The sequence below is a fragment of the Colossoma macropomum genome, unplaced genomic scaffold (assembly GCF_904425465.1).
Source record: "Colossoma macropomum unplaced genomic scaffold, Colossoma_macropomum, whole genome shotgun sequence".
NCBI classification, from domain to species: domain Eukaryota; kingdom Metazoa; phylum Chordata; class Actinopteri; order Characiformes; family Serrasalmidae; genus Colossoma; species Colossoma macropomum.
The window spans coordinates 18,439,192-18,455,868 of NW_023494801.1; the positions used below are offsets into that span (position 1 = coordinate 18,439,192).

A 16,677-nucleotide genomic window follows, 5' to 3' on the forward strand; every position below is an offset into this window, starting at 1 on the left:
AAAATAGGTACAATATGTAGGCTCACTACTAGATAATTAGTCATCACATGTTAACATGCCGTTAAATATTTCTCTCCTGTAACTGTTCATTACTTTTAAAATACACTTGTGTAGTTTGTAGGCTAGGTATATGCTTTGTAGAGGTGAGAGAGGAAAATTTATACAGAATAACATCAGGATATTTTGAGTCAGACAATGAATAATGCAATCTGGGCATGGAAAAAGATAGAGCTATAGTTTATAACTGTTTGTGAGAAAAAAGACTGTGACACTTTTGGCTGTGGATTTTTGTCAACGCATAATGTGTGTTAGGGAGCCAAGTGTGCGCCAAGAATACACTCCCCACACCATTACACCACCCCCACCAGCTTGAACTGTTGACACAAGGCAGGTTGAGTCCATGGATTCATGCTGTTTATGCCGAATTCTAACCCTACCATCTGCATGTCACAGTAGAAATCGAGATGCATCAGAGCAAGTGACATTTTCCCCACGTTCATCTGCCTATTTTTTCACCATTCTTATGTTTGATGTGAACAATAACTGAAGCACTTGATCTTAACTTGTCTGCTGCTACACGACTGGCTGATTGGATAGATGCATAATTGCATAAAAATCACTGACTAAAAAAAATACATTTCTAATGAGTGCACATTCCAGAGTGAGGAGAACAACACTGTGCTTGTTTCTATTTATGACACAAATGAAGTTCCAGTTGTGCCCAAAAGAAATGCATAAGATCCCTTAAAACCTTACAGAGTCTATAATGGCTCCAAATAAGTAGTGACAAGCACAGGAGTAAACTATAAAATATAGGATTGTAGTTGAATTTCATGCTGAATGTCAGTAGTTCATAAAAACCCACAGTAAGAGCATCTTCTTATGGGGTATCCTCAAGCTTCCAATCCATCTCCTTCGCCAGCTTGTGCGCGCTAATGAAGAAGTCTGGGAACAAATCTTTAAACATCTTGTTCTCATGAAATACGTCTTTGCTGTGGAATAAAGTAACAGACAAATGAGTCATAGTTGATGATATGAATAAAGAAAAACAGAGAATATTTCTAAGGATGTCAAACTTACTTGTCCACCAGCAAGTCACACAGAAAACACAGCAAGCCAAGTAAGTCATCTGGAAGTCTTTGGTCAATAGATAATTCTTGGGGAACCTGCAAATGCACATTGCTTGTGTTTACCGAAGTGGACTCAACAAATTAAAATTCACCTTAGTATTTTCACTGGTTAGAAATCAGTTACAATAACAGCTGAATTAACCACCAGTGATTACAAAATACAAACGTGTGTAACTAACATTGCAGAAACCAACATTACAGAAAAGTGTAAAGATATTCAGTGTCTTTATCTATTAAATAAAAAAGTATGAAAGTTCAGGTTTATGTATTTTGACAATGCTAACTGTTGTACTGTAATAAACGTAATACTGTAATATGATGAAGGCCAACTGATAAAATTAGATGCTAAGCAACTTTAAAAACTGTGTCAGAAAATCATACAGTAGTCTACCACGGTGAGTGAAGCTATGATAAACTATTGAAAAAGACACCTATGGTTACAGAAAAAGACCCCTGGCTGTAGCCCAACAGCCAGACCCTAAACACACCCCTGGGCTAGCTTCAGTTCTAGAGAGAGAGAGATGTATGATATCAACATATACAATATGTCATATATAGACAGCTAAAAAATCATGCACTATTTGTAAATCACCTGGTAGCCTATGTAGATTTTTACATAGAAAGTAGATTGTGTGCCTATACAAAACAGATGGTATACCTATCACCTGGCAGTACGATTCAAATCCCATAACCTGAGCATGAAAGTTAGGCCACTCTCAAAAATGTACAAACAAAAGGGATGGTCAGTTTAGACTGCTGCTCTGCATGCACATCTTTCCTCATGGAAATATTCTCATTTATTTTAAATGGGCATTCTTAACTCACCTTAGATTTCCATCCATAAAAGGTTTTTCCTTCAGTGTATTTAGCCACAGCATTCCGAAGCTTCTCATCTGCACTGCTAAACTTCTGAACAGCTTTCTCAGCTCTGACTTTCCTCAGAAATGTATCTCTCCTAAAGAAGAAAAACTGTAAGATACCACTTTATGCAACTATTCCAAGATCATAACCACATCCTTAAAGATCCTTAAAGTCCTGTAAGTTACGAGGTGGAGCCGCTGCGGATCAGACTCCTTGTTATAGCACATGCTGGATCAGATTGAAATTTGGAGAATTTGGAGGCAAGGGCAACAACCTGAGCTCTTCATCATGTTCCTCAGACCACTCCTGAACAATATGTGCAGCATGGCAGGATGCATTATCCAGCCAAATGAGGCCACTGCCATCTAGGAATATCATTGCAGTGAAGGGGAGTACCTGGTCTGCAATGATGCTTAGATAGATGGCACATGTTAAACTGAAGTCCACATGAATACCTGGACCCATGGTTTCACGCTTTCACCCTGAATCTTGGTATGATCAGTTCTTGGTGGCACATTCCTCTTTCAATCATCATTACAAATTCTGGTGACTTCTGTGTCCTTCTGTCGGTTTGAACCAGACAGGATGGCCTTCATTGTCCTTGTGCATTGATGACCTTTGGATGCCCAACACTCTGTCCCAGTTTGTGGTATGTCCCTCTGCGGACTCCAGTGGTACCACTGCTGACCCCACAAGACTTGCTGTTTCACTCAGGTATTCACACCTGCCCATTTCTCCTGCATCCAGCACACTGACTACAATAACCAACAGTTTACTTACCATCTATCCCAGACTTTGACATGCACCACTGATACAAGATCAGTGTTATTCACTTCATTTGTGAGTGGTTATAATGTTTTGGTTCTGTGTTGTTCCTTCACTGGACAGTAGTATTTCTACTGTTGCTTGCATTACCTCATTGGGGCATTGCAAATATGGCTATTTAACTGTCTAAATGTGCACATTCACCCCTGCTACCCAAAACATATTTACAGAAACTAACATTAAAAGGTTAAAAGTGGACAGTTGCATATACATCTAAGAGAAGACAACTACTTTCCTGTATGCATCATGAGGTCTGATATATGCAGTGAGAAAAAGCTCACCTTCTGATGCTTCAAGCTTGGTTCTCAGGCAGCAAAGTGAAACAGAAAGTGAAAGTCAAAAGCCAGAGCTAGAAAAAGAGAGTCTTGCAGAATAAGCTAAAGATCAGAGGCAAAAGCAGAGGACAGAGTCGGGACAGTCTAATAGTCCAGCAACTCAGGCTGATTGAGAGTCAACTGCAAGGCAAGAAGTAGAGACAGCTTTACTGCAGGCTAGCATACAAGTCAATTGAAGACCCTGAAACCCTCATTAACACCATCACCACTGAGTCATCCAGTCACACTGTTGTCTATATAGGCAGCACCTGAGCAAGTGTGGCTAAAATGTACCCCAACTATTATGCTAGCTAATAATCGCTTAATCTTAGACTGCATCAATTTATCAAGCTTTCTGTGAGTATTACTCACACACACACACAGCATCCCAAAAGACATTGGGTGGAAAGCAGGATACACCCTGGGCAGGTCACCAGTCCATCGCAGGGCAGACAGACATATACATTCACACCCACACTCACACCTAGGGGCAATTTAGCATGTCTAATTGGCCTGACTGCATGTCATTGGTCTGCGGGATGAAACCGGAGTACCCGGAGGAAACCCAAGCACACACAGGGAGAACATGCAAACTCCACACAGAAAGGACCCTGGTTGCCTGGCCAAGAAATTGAACCCAGGCCTTTCTTGCTGTGAGGTGACAGCGCTACCCACTGCGCCACCGTGCCACCCGAGTATTACTCTGGAAGCACAAATGGCTATCTCTGATTCCCACACCACTCAAGACCCTATATAGTCTACTGGGATGTCTAGGTTTGTCTGTCTTACAGCTACATACAATTGTGCTATTAGTATAATGTATTTGAAACCGGGTTATTATTTATGCTGAGATGTGTCTGGTGTGTCCATGTAGTCAAAAGCATGGACCAGCTGAACATGTCTTTACATAGCTGTATTTAGCATAGAAGAATTAAGTCTGTTAGCAGCCTTTGTTTATCCAATTATCAAAGCTATGAAAATGCTAGCAGCTCTGTGTACTTCTGAATTGCACGTTTTGATTGGTTTCACTGATCCTTGACTCAGCTCACCAGCTAATAAACCCTTTATTAGTTTAAGGCTACACTCTGTAAATTGGTTGTGCTTCAGAACCCTTCCCTGAGCAGGTGAATCTGATAATTGTGAGTGCATTGAAAGAGAATTCAAAGAGAACTCAGTCAAAACAAGATGTCTTCAGATGATGTAAGTAAATGATCTGCTACAGTCATCATACATTCTAAAAAGTGATGCGTGATGTCTTTTCTATTCATTCAAGCCCTCTGTAATACTGAGGTAACTGGACTGTAAAATAAAGTGTAACATTGTACATAATAACTACACCATAACTATCTGTTTTGTAGTATTTGTGGTATGCAGAGTATAAGCAAACATAGTGTTCATGTTATAGATGTGCTGTAGGTTAAAAGCAGAATGTAAAATATAATTAGTGTCTATATTCAGGGTTTGAATGTTATGGAATACAAGTATTCAGAACATTTATTCAGAGTACAGAATACAAAAATGATTCTCAAGGGTCACCTTTCAGAATGTAAACAATTTCCTGTAAGCAATCTAAATTCTTTCTACAGGATAACGTCTTCCTCTGCAACCTGAACACAGCATGTTTTGCCCTACCTCTGCACAGACAAGCGTCAATTTTTTATGCAACTTCAGTCATATGTATACTGCACACACACAAACTCGAATTTCAGCTTAATGCATCAATTTTTGACAGCATCAACTATTTTCATTATACCAGAAGATGTGGACTGGAGTGCTGAATTGCACTGTATCGGACTTTTGTACTTAGTAACTCAGCAATAACAGCAGTTTTATTTCAGTCCAGTGCTCCAGTCCACATCTTCCCATTGTTTCTCCATATGTTGCAAGCGAGACTTTTTAGCATCTGCTACACTTTGCTCTTGCCCTTTAGGATTCTTCAGTGTTTCATAGATATTCTGTACATAAGTCTCGTCTCTCTGGGTGTGACTGTATGTCTGTGTGTGTGTGTGTGTGTGTGTGTGTGTTTAAGGACAGAGGGATGTTTCTGTGTCCTTTGTGTACATAAGTTAGCCATTTCCAGTATCTTCCAGGTCTTTTGACACTTTTATTTGGTCACGCCTCAAGTCTAATATCTACTTTGTTGTGTATTGTAGTTCAGTACTTTAATACCATCCATATAATAATATAATCCATATTTCACACTACAATGTATACACCTCTTACCATTCTGTCATGGTTTAACCTACAGCAGATCCATAACATTATGTGTGGTTATAAACACTATGTATGGTTATGCTCTGCATACCATATAGCCAAAAAAAAAAGTTTCTTTGTATTTACTATGCAAAATATTACATGCAAAGCGAAATAAAGTGCAACCAAAACTGTACATAGTGCAGCTTTATAATGTGTGTTAGAGCAGGATACTCCAGGACTGTGAGTGGGCAACAGTGGAATAAGAAGACTTTGTGTTATTCATATTGTCAGTTAGAAAAATAATTACATAATATTAATCCAATTTTAATGGTTTACATTTACACAAATAACGAAAGAAGTTTTGCTCGTACCTTTTATCATCCCAGAAATAAGGATGATCTACAGCCTCTTTAATCGTCAGTCTCTGTTGTGGATCTTTTTGAATCATCCCCTCAATCAGATCTTTTGCTTCCATGTCTGTTATTTTTCCCAGAGAGTACTTCCCATCCATAATGTTTACTTCTACACGAGTACCTTTGCCAAAAGGATGAAGCCCATCCAAGAGAATGTAATGCACCAACATTCCAGCCACCTGCAACCAAAAAACACATTTTCATTCAGTAACTCTTTTACTTAAACCATACATCTCGCATCACATATTACTGCTACTGAACACAGAATAAAAATGAAGTTCACGTATTCCCATCCCATCCAACAAGCTGTTATCAAAAGGCACTTCTATGTCTAAAAATTTGTATGCATTATTGCCTAGTTATGTCTTTTTTTAACTGCGTGTTATTCAGTTATTCATCTTAAGGCTTATTGATTATTGTTGATTAATGTGCTGGTTACGAAGTTGTGAGGGTGAGGAACTGAGTAACTGAATATATTACCTGGTCTCATTACATGACGGGTGCTCTGTAAGTTATAACTATAGGGTCAGGATGCAACGTAATATAAGTATTGTGCTCATTCCAAGTTACATTTTAAAATGGCAGTATTCAGAATTCAGTTATTTTTTAAATATTCGAAGAATAGATTTAGAATAATTAGCCTGTAAACAGACTTTAAATGAAATGTCATCAATGCTCATTTATTAAAAACACTGTTTGTAGTCCTTGCTAAAGAATGAGTAGACTAATAAATCAATGTGATTATTTATCTCAGTGCTACTAAGTAAATATTTTGAGGAATAACTGTACTGAACAGTCTCCTCAGTAGTGGAAATATTCATGTGCAAATGCATTTCCTGTAAGCTAAAATCTTTAGCTGCGTTCCAAAGCCTAGGCTGCAGTCGAAGTTGGCCCTCTTTAGCAGCGTATTGGTCACACAAATGGAACAGTCCTAATAAGGCTGTGTGGTGACGTCACCAGAGTAGCGCGAAACTCATGAGGGAACTGGTGAGAGAAAATGGAACTCGTTGCATTGAGTTTGTTGCTTTTTCATTTCTTCATGGAAATGGAGGAGATGTTATGTAGTACAATAATCTACATAAATACCTCTGATTAAAATACGATATATGGAAGATACGCGATATATGACAAACGCTTTACTTAATCAGTGATTTTACACTTTATAAGGTGACGAAGACGACTTCAAAGACATGAACAGCTTACATTTTAAAATTAGTTTACATCTGTTTTTCACCATTTTTGTGGAGCTGTTTTTTTTCCTTCGCTTTGTTTGTGTGCAGCGAACTGTGGGTAACCGAAAGCCTGGAAGGATACATCTGATGCATCCTTGAAATCACTCTGAACTTAGGCTGTACATGAATTTCTAGGCTGTATATGAAGGATTCTTCACTTTGGAACGGGCTGCTATAACGTACCGGCTGAGAAATGCAGCCTAGGGTTTGGAACGCAGCTAACGTCATACTCTTGCACACACTCTTCCTCTTTACCTGAAAAAAAGGTGAAATTTGGTGCCTGTGTTCTACCCCAGTAAAAACTATATTCAATATACTTTTGAGACATGTACTAGGGATAGATGTTGCCTATTGCACAACAGTGGCAAAAATACATTTTTGGTAGGCCTGTGAAAAAGTGAGTAGGCAATTTCCAAATGTGCTACTGCAGTCCTGACAGCCATGCAGTCATCACCCTACCTAATGTTTCTGCTCTATGGTGATACAAAACATTAGCAATCAACCAGAAAGCTGGATTCTTATGAATCAAACCAACACTGCAATCACTATAAAGCATGCATGTGCTCACAACAAGCATGTTTGCTCAATGAAGACAACATGACTAAGTTAAAATCATACAGCAAAGATGTACAAACATGAAGAAAAAAACACAGCAAACTTAAAAGCCCAAACCTAATCAACCTAGGCTAAAGCACACTGGCACAGCGGGTGGACCCAAAGAAGACAACATGACTGAGTTAAAATCAGACAGCTGGGATGTGCAAAGGTGAGGAAAAACAACACAGCATGCTGAAAAACTTAAACCTAATAATGTTAGGCAAAAGTATGCAGCCACAGGAGACAAACGCTTATGGTGCATTTATGTCTTACCTTTGATGACTATTAACCTAACATTAGACTTTTGTTTTTTGCAAAGCTCATTTCAAGTACCCATTTTAAGTACCAAATTCACAGACCATTGATGACATTTTCACATTTTTTGGCTTTAAATAGGTAGAAAATAACAAGCTCTATGTGACAGAATCTCACTTTTAAACTTCCCCTGTTACATTTTTTTTAACTGGAGCTGCAAATTATACTGCTATACTGATACTGCTATATACTTATATATTCTTTTTCTTTCACTTCGCTATTAATATCGCAACTCATCGTTTATTAATGATCATACAGATATAAGGTGATGTGGCACCACAACCACCCAACACCCCTCCAAACACCACCCCGCCACCCTCGCACCCATCCCCTGATTTGAGTGAAACAATGAACAGAAATAACAACAGAAGTATATAATAATAATAATGACAAACTGGACATACAGAATAGACAAATACAGACACTTAACAAAACAATAAACAAGACAGTAATGCCCCTTTTTTATGTAATTATAACGTGGGTAGTTATCAAATTCTATGTAGGTGTTTTAACCTTCCCCTGATGAGTTTAAAGAGAGAAATCAGCTCTCAATATATTGTAAAAATTGTGACCAGGTTTCCTTGAATAATTTTGTGTTATTTTTAAAATTTGCTGTGAGTCTTTCCAAGTTGCAGTGATCCATGAGGAGATTAAGCCAATGCTTTATCGAAATTTTGGTTCTGTCCTTCCAGTTCAGCAGTATAACTTTTTTGGCAATGGTAAGTGATATGAATATGAAGCATTTGAGGTGATTGGGTGCTGAAAGTGAGGAAAGGTCATTAAGTAGCGCTATAATGGGACATAAAGGGATGACAAGGCCCAAAATCTCTGATAGCCTGTCCATGACCTCTGACCAAAACTGCTGGGTCGGGGGACAATTCCAGAAAGCATGATAGTAGTTGTCTGTTAAAGCTGGACAATGTTGGCATTTATCACTGTGACTAAATCCCATACGGTGTAGTTTAGAGGCTGTGATATATGTTCTGTGAAGGGTTTTATATTGAATTAGCTGGAGTTTTGAATTGCTGGACATAGAGAAGATATCACAGCATATATTTTGCCAGTTGATATTACATGTTTCTTTTATATCTGAGGTCCATTTTTCAGTTGGGAGTGAGATAGTGTTGTCCTTTGAGGCTATAAGTTTATATATTTGTGATAACATTTTCTGAGGTTTTAGGGAGTGTAGTTTTAAGTAGAGGGGAGGAGTGTGATTGCAGAGATTTCCACTATTAACTGTCTTCTTTAGAACATCTTTGAGTTGTATATACTGAAAGTGACAATTATCTGGTATATTGTATTTTTCTTTGATGTCATCAAAGGTCATGAGCAAGCCACCAGAGAACAACTGTGCCAGGCTGGTTATTCCTCTCTGTTTCCAGGCTGAGAATATGAAAGGTTTGTTATTTATTAAAAACATGGGGTTTTTCCACAAAGGAGTTTGACTGGAGGGAGAGTAGCTGTATTTAAGAATTCTGTTTGAATTCCACCATGCATTCAGGGTGGTACTTATTGTACTGTATTTATAAAATTTTGTTTTTTTTATAGCTTTGTCTATGAATGGGATACTATTAATGTCCAGTTCTTGAATTAAACTTTCCTCAATATCTTGCCAGGGTTGGTTTGAGCTAGTTGTCCAATGTCTAATGTAAAGCAATTGATGTGATAGAAAGTAGTAGTGGAAATTTGGGGCTCCAAGTCCTCCAAGATGTTTAGGTTTCTGGAGGGTAGTTAACTTGATTCGAGGCTTTTGGTGCTTCCAATAGAACTTAGTCACTGCATTGTCAAGAGAGGAGAACCAGCCTGACGGTGGGGTAACAGGGGTCATAGAAAACAGATAATTGATTTTAGTAAGGATATTCATTTTAACTGCTGATATTCGGCCAATTAGAGATAATGGTAATTTATTCCACCTTTCTAGATTATCCTTTATTTCTTGCATTAAAGGTATGTAATTAAGTTTATACAAATCATTTATGTTAGAAGAGATATGAATACCAAGATATTTAATAGACTGGGCGATATGTTCAGATGGTATATCATAGACCTCGTCATCCCCGTTGAATTTACTTAGAGGCAGAAACTCAGATTTGGACCAATTAATGGAATAACCAGAAACCCTGCTATACTTATTTATCAGATCATGAACTGATGGAAGGGATAGTGAAGGGTTAGTAATATACAGTAAAACATCATCTGCATACAGACTGATTTTATGGTGGTATGACTTTGACTGTATGGCTGTAATGCATTGACGGGGCAAACCTGTATATCAGAGCTCCTTTTATATCTGCACTTTTCTTCATCCTCGTTTTCCAGTATCTCCGCCGCTTCCCATCCTCGAGTACCAGCTCTTGGGGTGCACCTGGTGCTTTCATCTCTGTTTAGTCTGCGGCTTATGCCAAAATCCGCCAGCCTTGCATTTCCTTTCACATCTGTCAAATGTTTTGAAGGTAAATTATATTTATATGCTGTCTATACCAGGCACATCAAACTGGGGACCTTCCAGGCCAAAGTGCTGTGGAGATTAGCATTTACCCTCATCTTACACTCTGAATTCAGTTTATGAAGACCTTGTTAATTAGCTGATGAGCTGAAGTAGGTGTGTTTAATGGGGCAGTGTGCTGAAGTCTGCAGTGTTTTGGCCCACAGGGACTGGAGCCTGACATATGTGGTCTATACTAATGTCATAGGTCCCTCTTCACAATTGGTTTTAACATCTGTAATATCTGATCTGATCATAAGTGGACAGCAAGAAGTATGGCTGTTCACATCTGGCATTTCCGTGTGTCTGAAATGCATCTTCAGTGACCAAATTATCAGATTTTGTGACTGGAGGAAGGGTCTCGCGGCATTTGTTGTCAGACAAAAATGTCCCATGAGTCCTTGTTCTTGTAAATGCCTGGACTGTTACAAAAATTTTGATTATATGGATTGCTAACGCATTTGTAAAAAATGGGAGAAGAGATGGAAAATTAAAGTGTATGCACCTGCTTTCCCCTCTGCTGTGATGATGCTGCTGATTAAGGTGGTCTTTTGATACAGTCAAGGACGTGTCAAGTTCACACTACAAATGTTATCTGGTCATATGCGTCCCAGATGACCTCTGAACTTGGTTTGTGTGATCGAATCACATTGCGTCTCTGAGACACACTGGACTCCTTTCACACCTGTACTTACTGCTGCCCACATATGATTGGATCACTCAAAATGAATGTTATTGCCAGCTGTGAATGAGGTAATAGTCACAGCACTCAGACCTGTACTACTTAAACATGCCTGTAGTACCTGAACGTAAAAGAATCTCATTAAAGCTGCACTATGTAAGGTTTGGGGATTTGGAGACCTCCCTGGTGGGAATGTGTAATGGCATGCAACATGCATAAGAACATTTTCCCAGATTGGACGACTCTGATACTTATGAGCAGGCTGAATTCAAAGAGAACAGCCAAAACGTGATGAAGGACATGTCTTCTAAGGATGTAAGTGAATTATTTAGTCTTGTCATCTATATCTTCATTAGCATACAACTGATTTCTATTTGAGACCTAAACATCGACAGAAAACTTTCTGTGTGTGCCTGACGCCACTGATTTAAATTAATATTTCAGACATTAAAGTGCAACTCACAGCAGCGCATCCACACAGTATTTTAGTTTTTGTTCCACTTTTGTTCAGCCGTGCTACTTTAAATTTTAACAAACAAAAAAAACAAAACTCACACAGTGCAGCTTTAAGTAAAAAAAATATAAATGTCATACCTATGAGAACATTTCTGGGTTTTATATCTCGGTGGAGCACACCAGCCTCATGGAGAACTGCTAACCCAAGGAGCACATCTCTTGCCAATTTCTTCAAAGTCTTCATTCTGTCCTCTTTTTTTTCAAGACGAAGCTGATCCATGTATTCATCCAAATTACCTTCACAGAGCTGGAGAGCGAGGTAATTAAACTCACCATCTTCTTCGATATCTACATATCTGACTATGTAGCTGCTCTCAAGATCTTGTAAAAGTGACATCTCATTCTTTAGTTCTTTCGTGTTAGTCTTAATCATTCGTTTAATGGCTACTTCAGTTCCATCTGCTTTTATTCCAATATATACTTGAGTACCGTTAGCTCCAAGTCCTATGAGCAATTGCTCCTTTGTAGACAGGAAAAGCTTCCCTGTCCCTACACTCTGCAGATCAGGATCATCAAGGAGAAGGTTTAACTTCTGCTGCCATTTCTTGCTAGCTTTCTTTGTCAGCCATCTTTGTTTAAGGGTTTTTTGCAAAGTTTTCTTATCGTCCACATTTGCTTCTTCCTCCCTAGTGCCAAGGAAAGGATATTGTCTTTTAAGCGGTGTCTGTGGGACGAATTCTGAGGCTAAAAAAAAAAAAACATCAAGAGTAAGGACAATATCACACATCACAAATATATGCATTTTGTAATCTGATAGACTAAAACTTATCCGTAATTTTTAAGAAACCTAACCTAGAACAGTGTGTCTTATTCGCGGAACGATGGCAAAATCGTAACTTGTGTTTTGATTCTCCAGCTCTTGAATGAGATATGGCTCCTGTCCCTTCAGTGCATGGTAAAAGGCAGTTTTTGCTGCATGTCCTCCACAATCCAAAACCGTGTAAAACGCCTTCATTTTGTTCTGAGAGGTCCTTTCTGCTTGAATCTTTGAATATGCCTCATTACTTAACATTCTCTTTGACAGCAGCTCATCAGCCAACGGCATTACTGAAGAAACACGCTGGATAAGCTCCGTTCTTTTATGGTCCACAAAAAAAGAATCTGAGAAGATGATATCATAAATATCATTAACAGATTACAAGATAATATAAAATTTAAGATTAGAGGATGTTTTACAGGCTCACAAAAGTAATCAAATGTTAACATGCCAGTAAATATAGTTATTCTTTGTGACTTTGTTAATTACATTCAAAATAGCGTTGTTCGTAGTTACTCTAGGTTTATAGCCTGCTTATGAACAGCTTACTCACAATCTCTCTCCATCTTTTGTCCTCAGCTTCTGCAAAAAAAACAACATACTTTGAACGCATGCAATTTAAAATGTCCTAAAAACAGAAAAGTAAATGCTATTTCTTTTTATGCCGGCACTGCATATGACCTCATCTGTCAAGCATGGCGGAGGTTGTGTCATGGCTTGGGCATGTTTGGCTGCCAATGGAACTGATTCCCTTGTATTTACTTTTGTTGACAAAATCAGCAGGATGAATTCTGAAGTGTATATGGCTATATTATCTACCCAGATTCAACCAAATGCTTTAAAGCTCATTGGACCGCACCTCATAGCACTGAGGGACAGTGACCCAAAACATACTGGGAAGTCAATACTTTTTAAGGCAACGACGTGGAGTGTTTTGCAAAGCCAAGTCAATCACCTGACCTCAATGCAATCAAGCATGTATTTCATTAACTGAAGTCAAAATTGAAGCTAAAACACTCCATGTACAAGCAGGAACTGAAAACAGCTGCACAGAAGGCCTGGCAGAGCATCACAGGGAAGAAACCCAGCATCTGGTGATGTCTATGGATTCCTGACTTAAGGCAGTCATTGACTGCAAAACATTTGCAACCACCTATTAAAAATGACAGTTAATGATTATCTTAGTTTGTGGAAAGACTGAGGAAAAAACTGAGGACAGTCAACTGCAAGTGCAAAAACCTGATAAACAGAAAAGCCCCTGAAAATGTAAGGACTAAATAAGTGAAATAAAGGCCCTTCAGCACTCTGCCACCATAATTAAAATAATATAAAGCTCTATCACACAACAAAATATTTTTTTCCCCAATGCATTTTAACACATGTATAAACAAACATGCGCTGTTTATTGAAGATATTTTTCATCTCAAAACTATCATAAAACAATGTCACAGGCATCATGCAACATATTCTTAACTATTTCATATAATGTTTTTCTTTGTGGGAGCTTTCAGAGGCATTCAGTTCTTTAGACATCTGGTTTCTATCAAGACCACTGTGAAAAATTCTGATAGTCTGTCTAGAATGGAGCTTTTCACATCAGAATGTCTCTATTTATTTTAATCTTAGTGTTTGAGTAGATAGCCCACTTTTAGATGCTCATCTTAGGTGAAGTACTTTAATTAAAAACAAACTCATTTTAAAGTTTAGTAGTTTTTAAAGAAGTACAAGAAGATCTGTGTCGGCCAGTTTTAATATTGTTATTGATACTGTAAAACAAAAAATAGTTTCTCATCATCTCTAATTATTCTCTTTATTTCTACAGTAAAGCAGGAAATTTTTAATAAACACTTTACTATATCCAGTTTATAATGAGCTACTGTCAGTCAGCTACAGCAGTGTTTCTCAACTCTGGTCCTGGAGGCCCACCACCCTCACTTTTTAGTCTTTCCTGATCCCAACACACCTGGTCCAACGAATCAGTGCATTAACAGCCCATTACTGTGTTAAAGTTGGGTGTGTTAAGCATTAAAATACGCAGAGCAGTGGGCCTCCAGGACCAGGGCTGAGAAACACTGAGCTACAGAGACCAATCACATGCAATTCAATTGAATACTCATATGTAGGCGGTGAGACTTAGTTTAAAAAATGGGACACCTTATAAATAAGAAACTAAAATCTATTTTCTAACTATGTGGAGTTACAGAGGTATTCTTAGTTCTGTTAATGAAATTAAGTCAGACAGCTTGCCTAACAAACTGAAACATTAATCTAGCCATGCGTGATATAGTGATGAACGACTCATGAACAGATCCTTCTTTTTAATTCTTTTCAATAAATCAGTTTAACTGCTGCACAATCCAACTGAAACATCAGATGTTTATGTGTGTTTCTGTACCAATAAACCAATACATTTTGCCCCACCACTTTTAGAGGTGTGCTGCCCCTCGGTGGGCCTAATCGTTAAATAGGACCATGTCCCTTTGGGCTTAAATGGTGTACATTTCATATACTATGCTGCCATGTTACTCTGTACAAAGCTCCAGTGTGTGTTTGTATATGTGCGCTGGGAGACACATTGGCTTCTTTTTATCTATAAAGTGCTTACTGGCCATATGCCATCGTACATCACTCAAATGCTCAGAGTAAATACTGCAGTTTATCAGACTCTGATTTTTGGTATGTCTTAGCTAATGTTTATTTATTTATTTTATTCTTTTTATGTATTTTATTATTGTCAATTTATTGTCTTACATCTTCTATTTCTTTTTATTTCATTATGTTTTTATTTATTTTATCCTTATCTGATCTTTTACTTTTTAAGTTATATTAAGCTATATTGTAATTTTAACAGTTTATTGATACCTTCTTATTATTAAATTTTACTATTATGATTTTTATTATATTATTATAACATTTGATTTCTTCTTACTACCCAACTTCTCAATCCCTGATTTATGTAATGTATTCTGAGTTTAAATAAAGGTTGACTGATTGATATGTTGCCCCATGGTGACTGAGGTACTGTGAGTTAAAAGATAATTCCACACATTTTTCATTTTTCTGCAAATTTCAGTTGTTGAGATGTAAGTAAACTATGTAAGTAAACTAATTCAGAGTAATTTGATGTGAAATAATGCACTGCAGATTTTCTTTACAGTGGTGACGGGAGCCAGGGATCATTATGTCTACACAGTCGTGGACAGTAACTAAGTACACGTAATTCGTTACTGTACTTAAGTAGTTTTTTCGTGTATCTGTACTTCACTGAAGTATTTCCATTTTGGGCGACTTTTCACTTTCACTCCACTACATTTCAAAGTCAAATATCTTACTTTTTACTCCACTACATTATGAGAAATCTGTTGTTCCTTTTGGTTTATGTGTGTATAAAAACGTAACATGTCAAAACGAAAGAAGCTTGAAGCAAAAACACCAATCACCAATCAGGTGTGTAAATAGACCACAGTATAGAAATATGTACACATATGCAGTTGTGACTGGTATGTGTCTTTTTTCTGAATTTATACAAACATTATTTCATTTTATAGTAAATTCGTTTTTTGCTAGTTTATATTTATGAACAGAGACCTACAGATGCCATATAGTAAAGGAAACTCATTTGTGAACCTGTGTTTAAAGCAAGTTTTTATTAAACTTAAACTTGTAACTAAGTTGCAAATAAATCTTAAACTGAAACTTTGTTTGTTTGCAAAAAGTTTTTTCAGAGCCACTCAGTTCTACCTAATGGAAACTGTTTGCCTTCAGTGCCTTCTATAATATTTTTAATAGACATCAGTGTCAGACTAATTAATGACATTCTATTAAAAGACTGGTTTACCAAGAGTGACACTGGAGTATTTTCACCTAAAATGAGTTAATGAAGCAAGAGTCTTGTTACAAAAATGATAATAGGACATTAGAGTCATAATTAATCTTTTAGTACTTTTACTTTTGATACTTAAGTGCATTTGAAGACAAATACTTTTGTACTTTTACTCAAGTGGAGGTCTAAAGGGAGGAACATCTATTTTTACTGGAGTAATATTTTACCTTGGGTATCTCTACTTTAACTCAAGTACATGATTTGTGTACTTCGTCCACCTCTGTGTCTACAACACATACATAGTCATTTACTTGCTATTTAAAATGACGAGTTAACCTGCTTTTATGCGTAAAAATGATAATGGTAAAATAATGGTAAATCTGAAAATGAGAAAAATAAGTTATTGGGGTATCTTTCTGCCATTAACGCATTTCAATTTAAAGGTCCGACTGTGTTCCACCATAAACAGACCTGTAATACGGCGGAATAGCGTATCAGAGATCTACTCCCATCTCAAAGTAAAGCTGTCTT

General features: G+C 37.5%; 1 protein-coding gene across 1 annotated transcript; it reads right to left on the reverse strand.

Annotated features, from left to right (window-relative positions):
• Positions 1-433: 433 nt before the first annotated feature.
• LOC118821774 (serine/threonine-protein kinase/endoribonuclease ire-1-like) lies at positions 434-12,611 on the reverse strand. The gene is made up of 7 exons (XM_036590501.1): positions 12,359-12,611; positions 11,645-12,250; positions 10,149-10,318; positions 5,698-5,918; positions 1,956-2,085; positions 1,081-1,166; positions 434-992 (listed from the first exon to the last, which is right to left on the reverse strand). Exons 1-7 carry the CDS (start codon positions 12,609-12,611, stop codon positions 881-883), a joined length of 1,578 nt encoding a protein of 525 aa, XP_036446394.1. The 3' UTR covers positions 434-880.
• Between the last annotated feature and the right edge of the window lie 4,066 nt (positions 12,612-16,677).

Coding starts and splice junctions, on each gene's coding strand:
- LOC118821774 (XM_036590501.1), bottom strand. CDS start 12,611: ATGCCGTTGGCTGATGAGCTGCTGTCAAAGAGAATGTTAAGTAATGAG. Junction 12,251..12,358: donor AATAAGACACACTGTTCTAG/GTTAGGTTTCTT, acceptor TTTTTTTTTTAG/CCTCAGAATTCGTCCCACAG. Junction 993..1,080: donor TGTGACTTGCTGGTGGACAA/GTAAGTTTGACA, acceptor TTTATTCCACAG/CAAAGACGTATTTCATGAGA.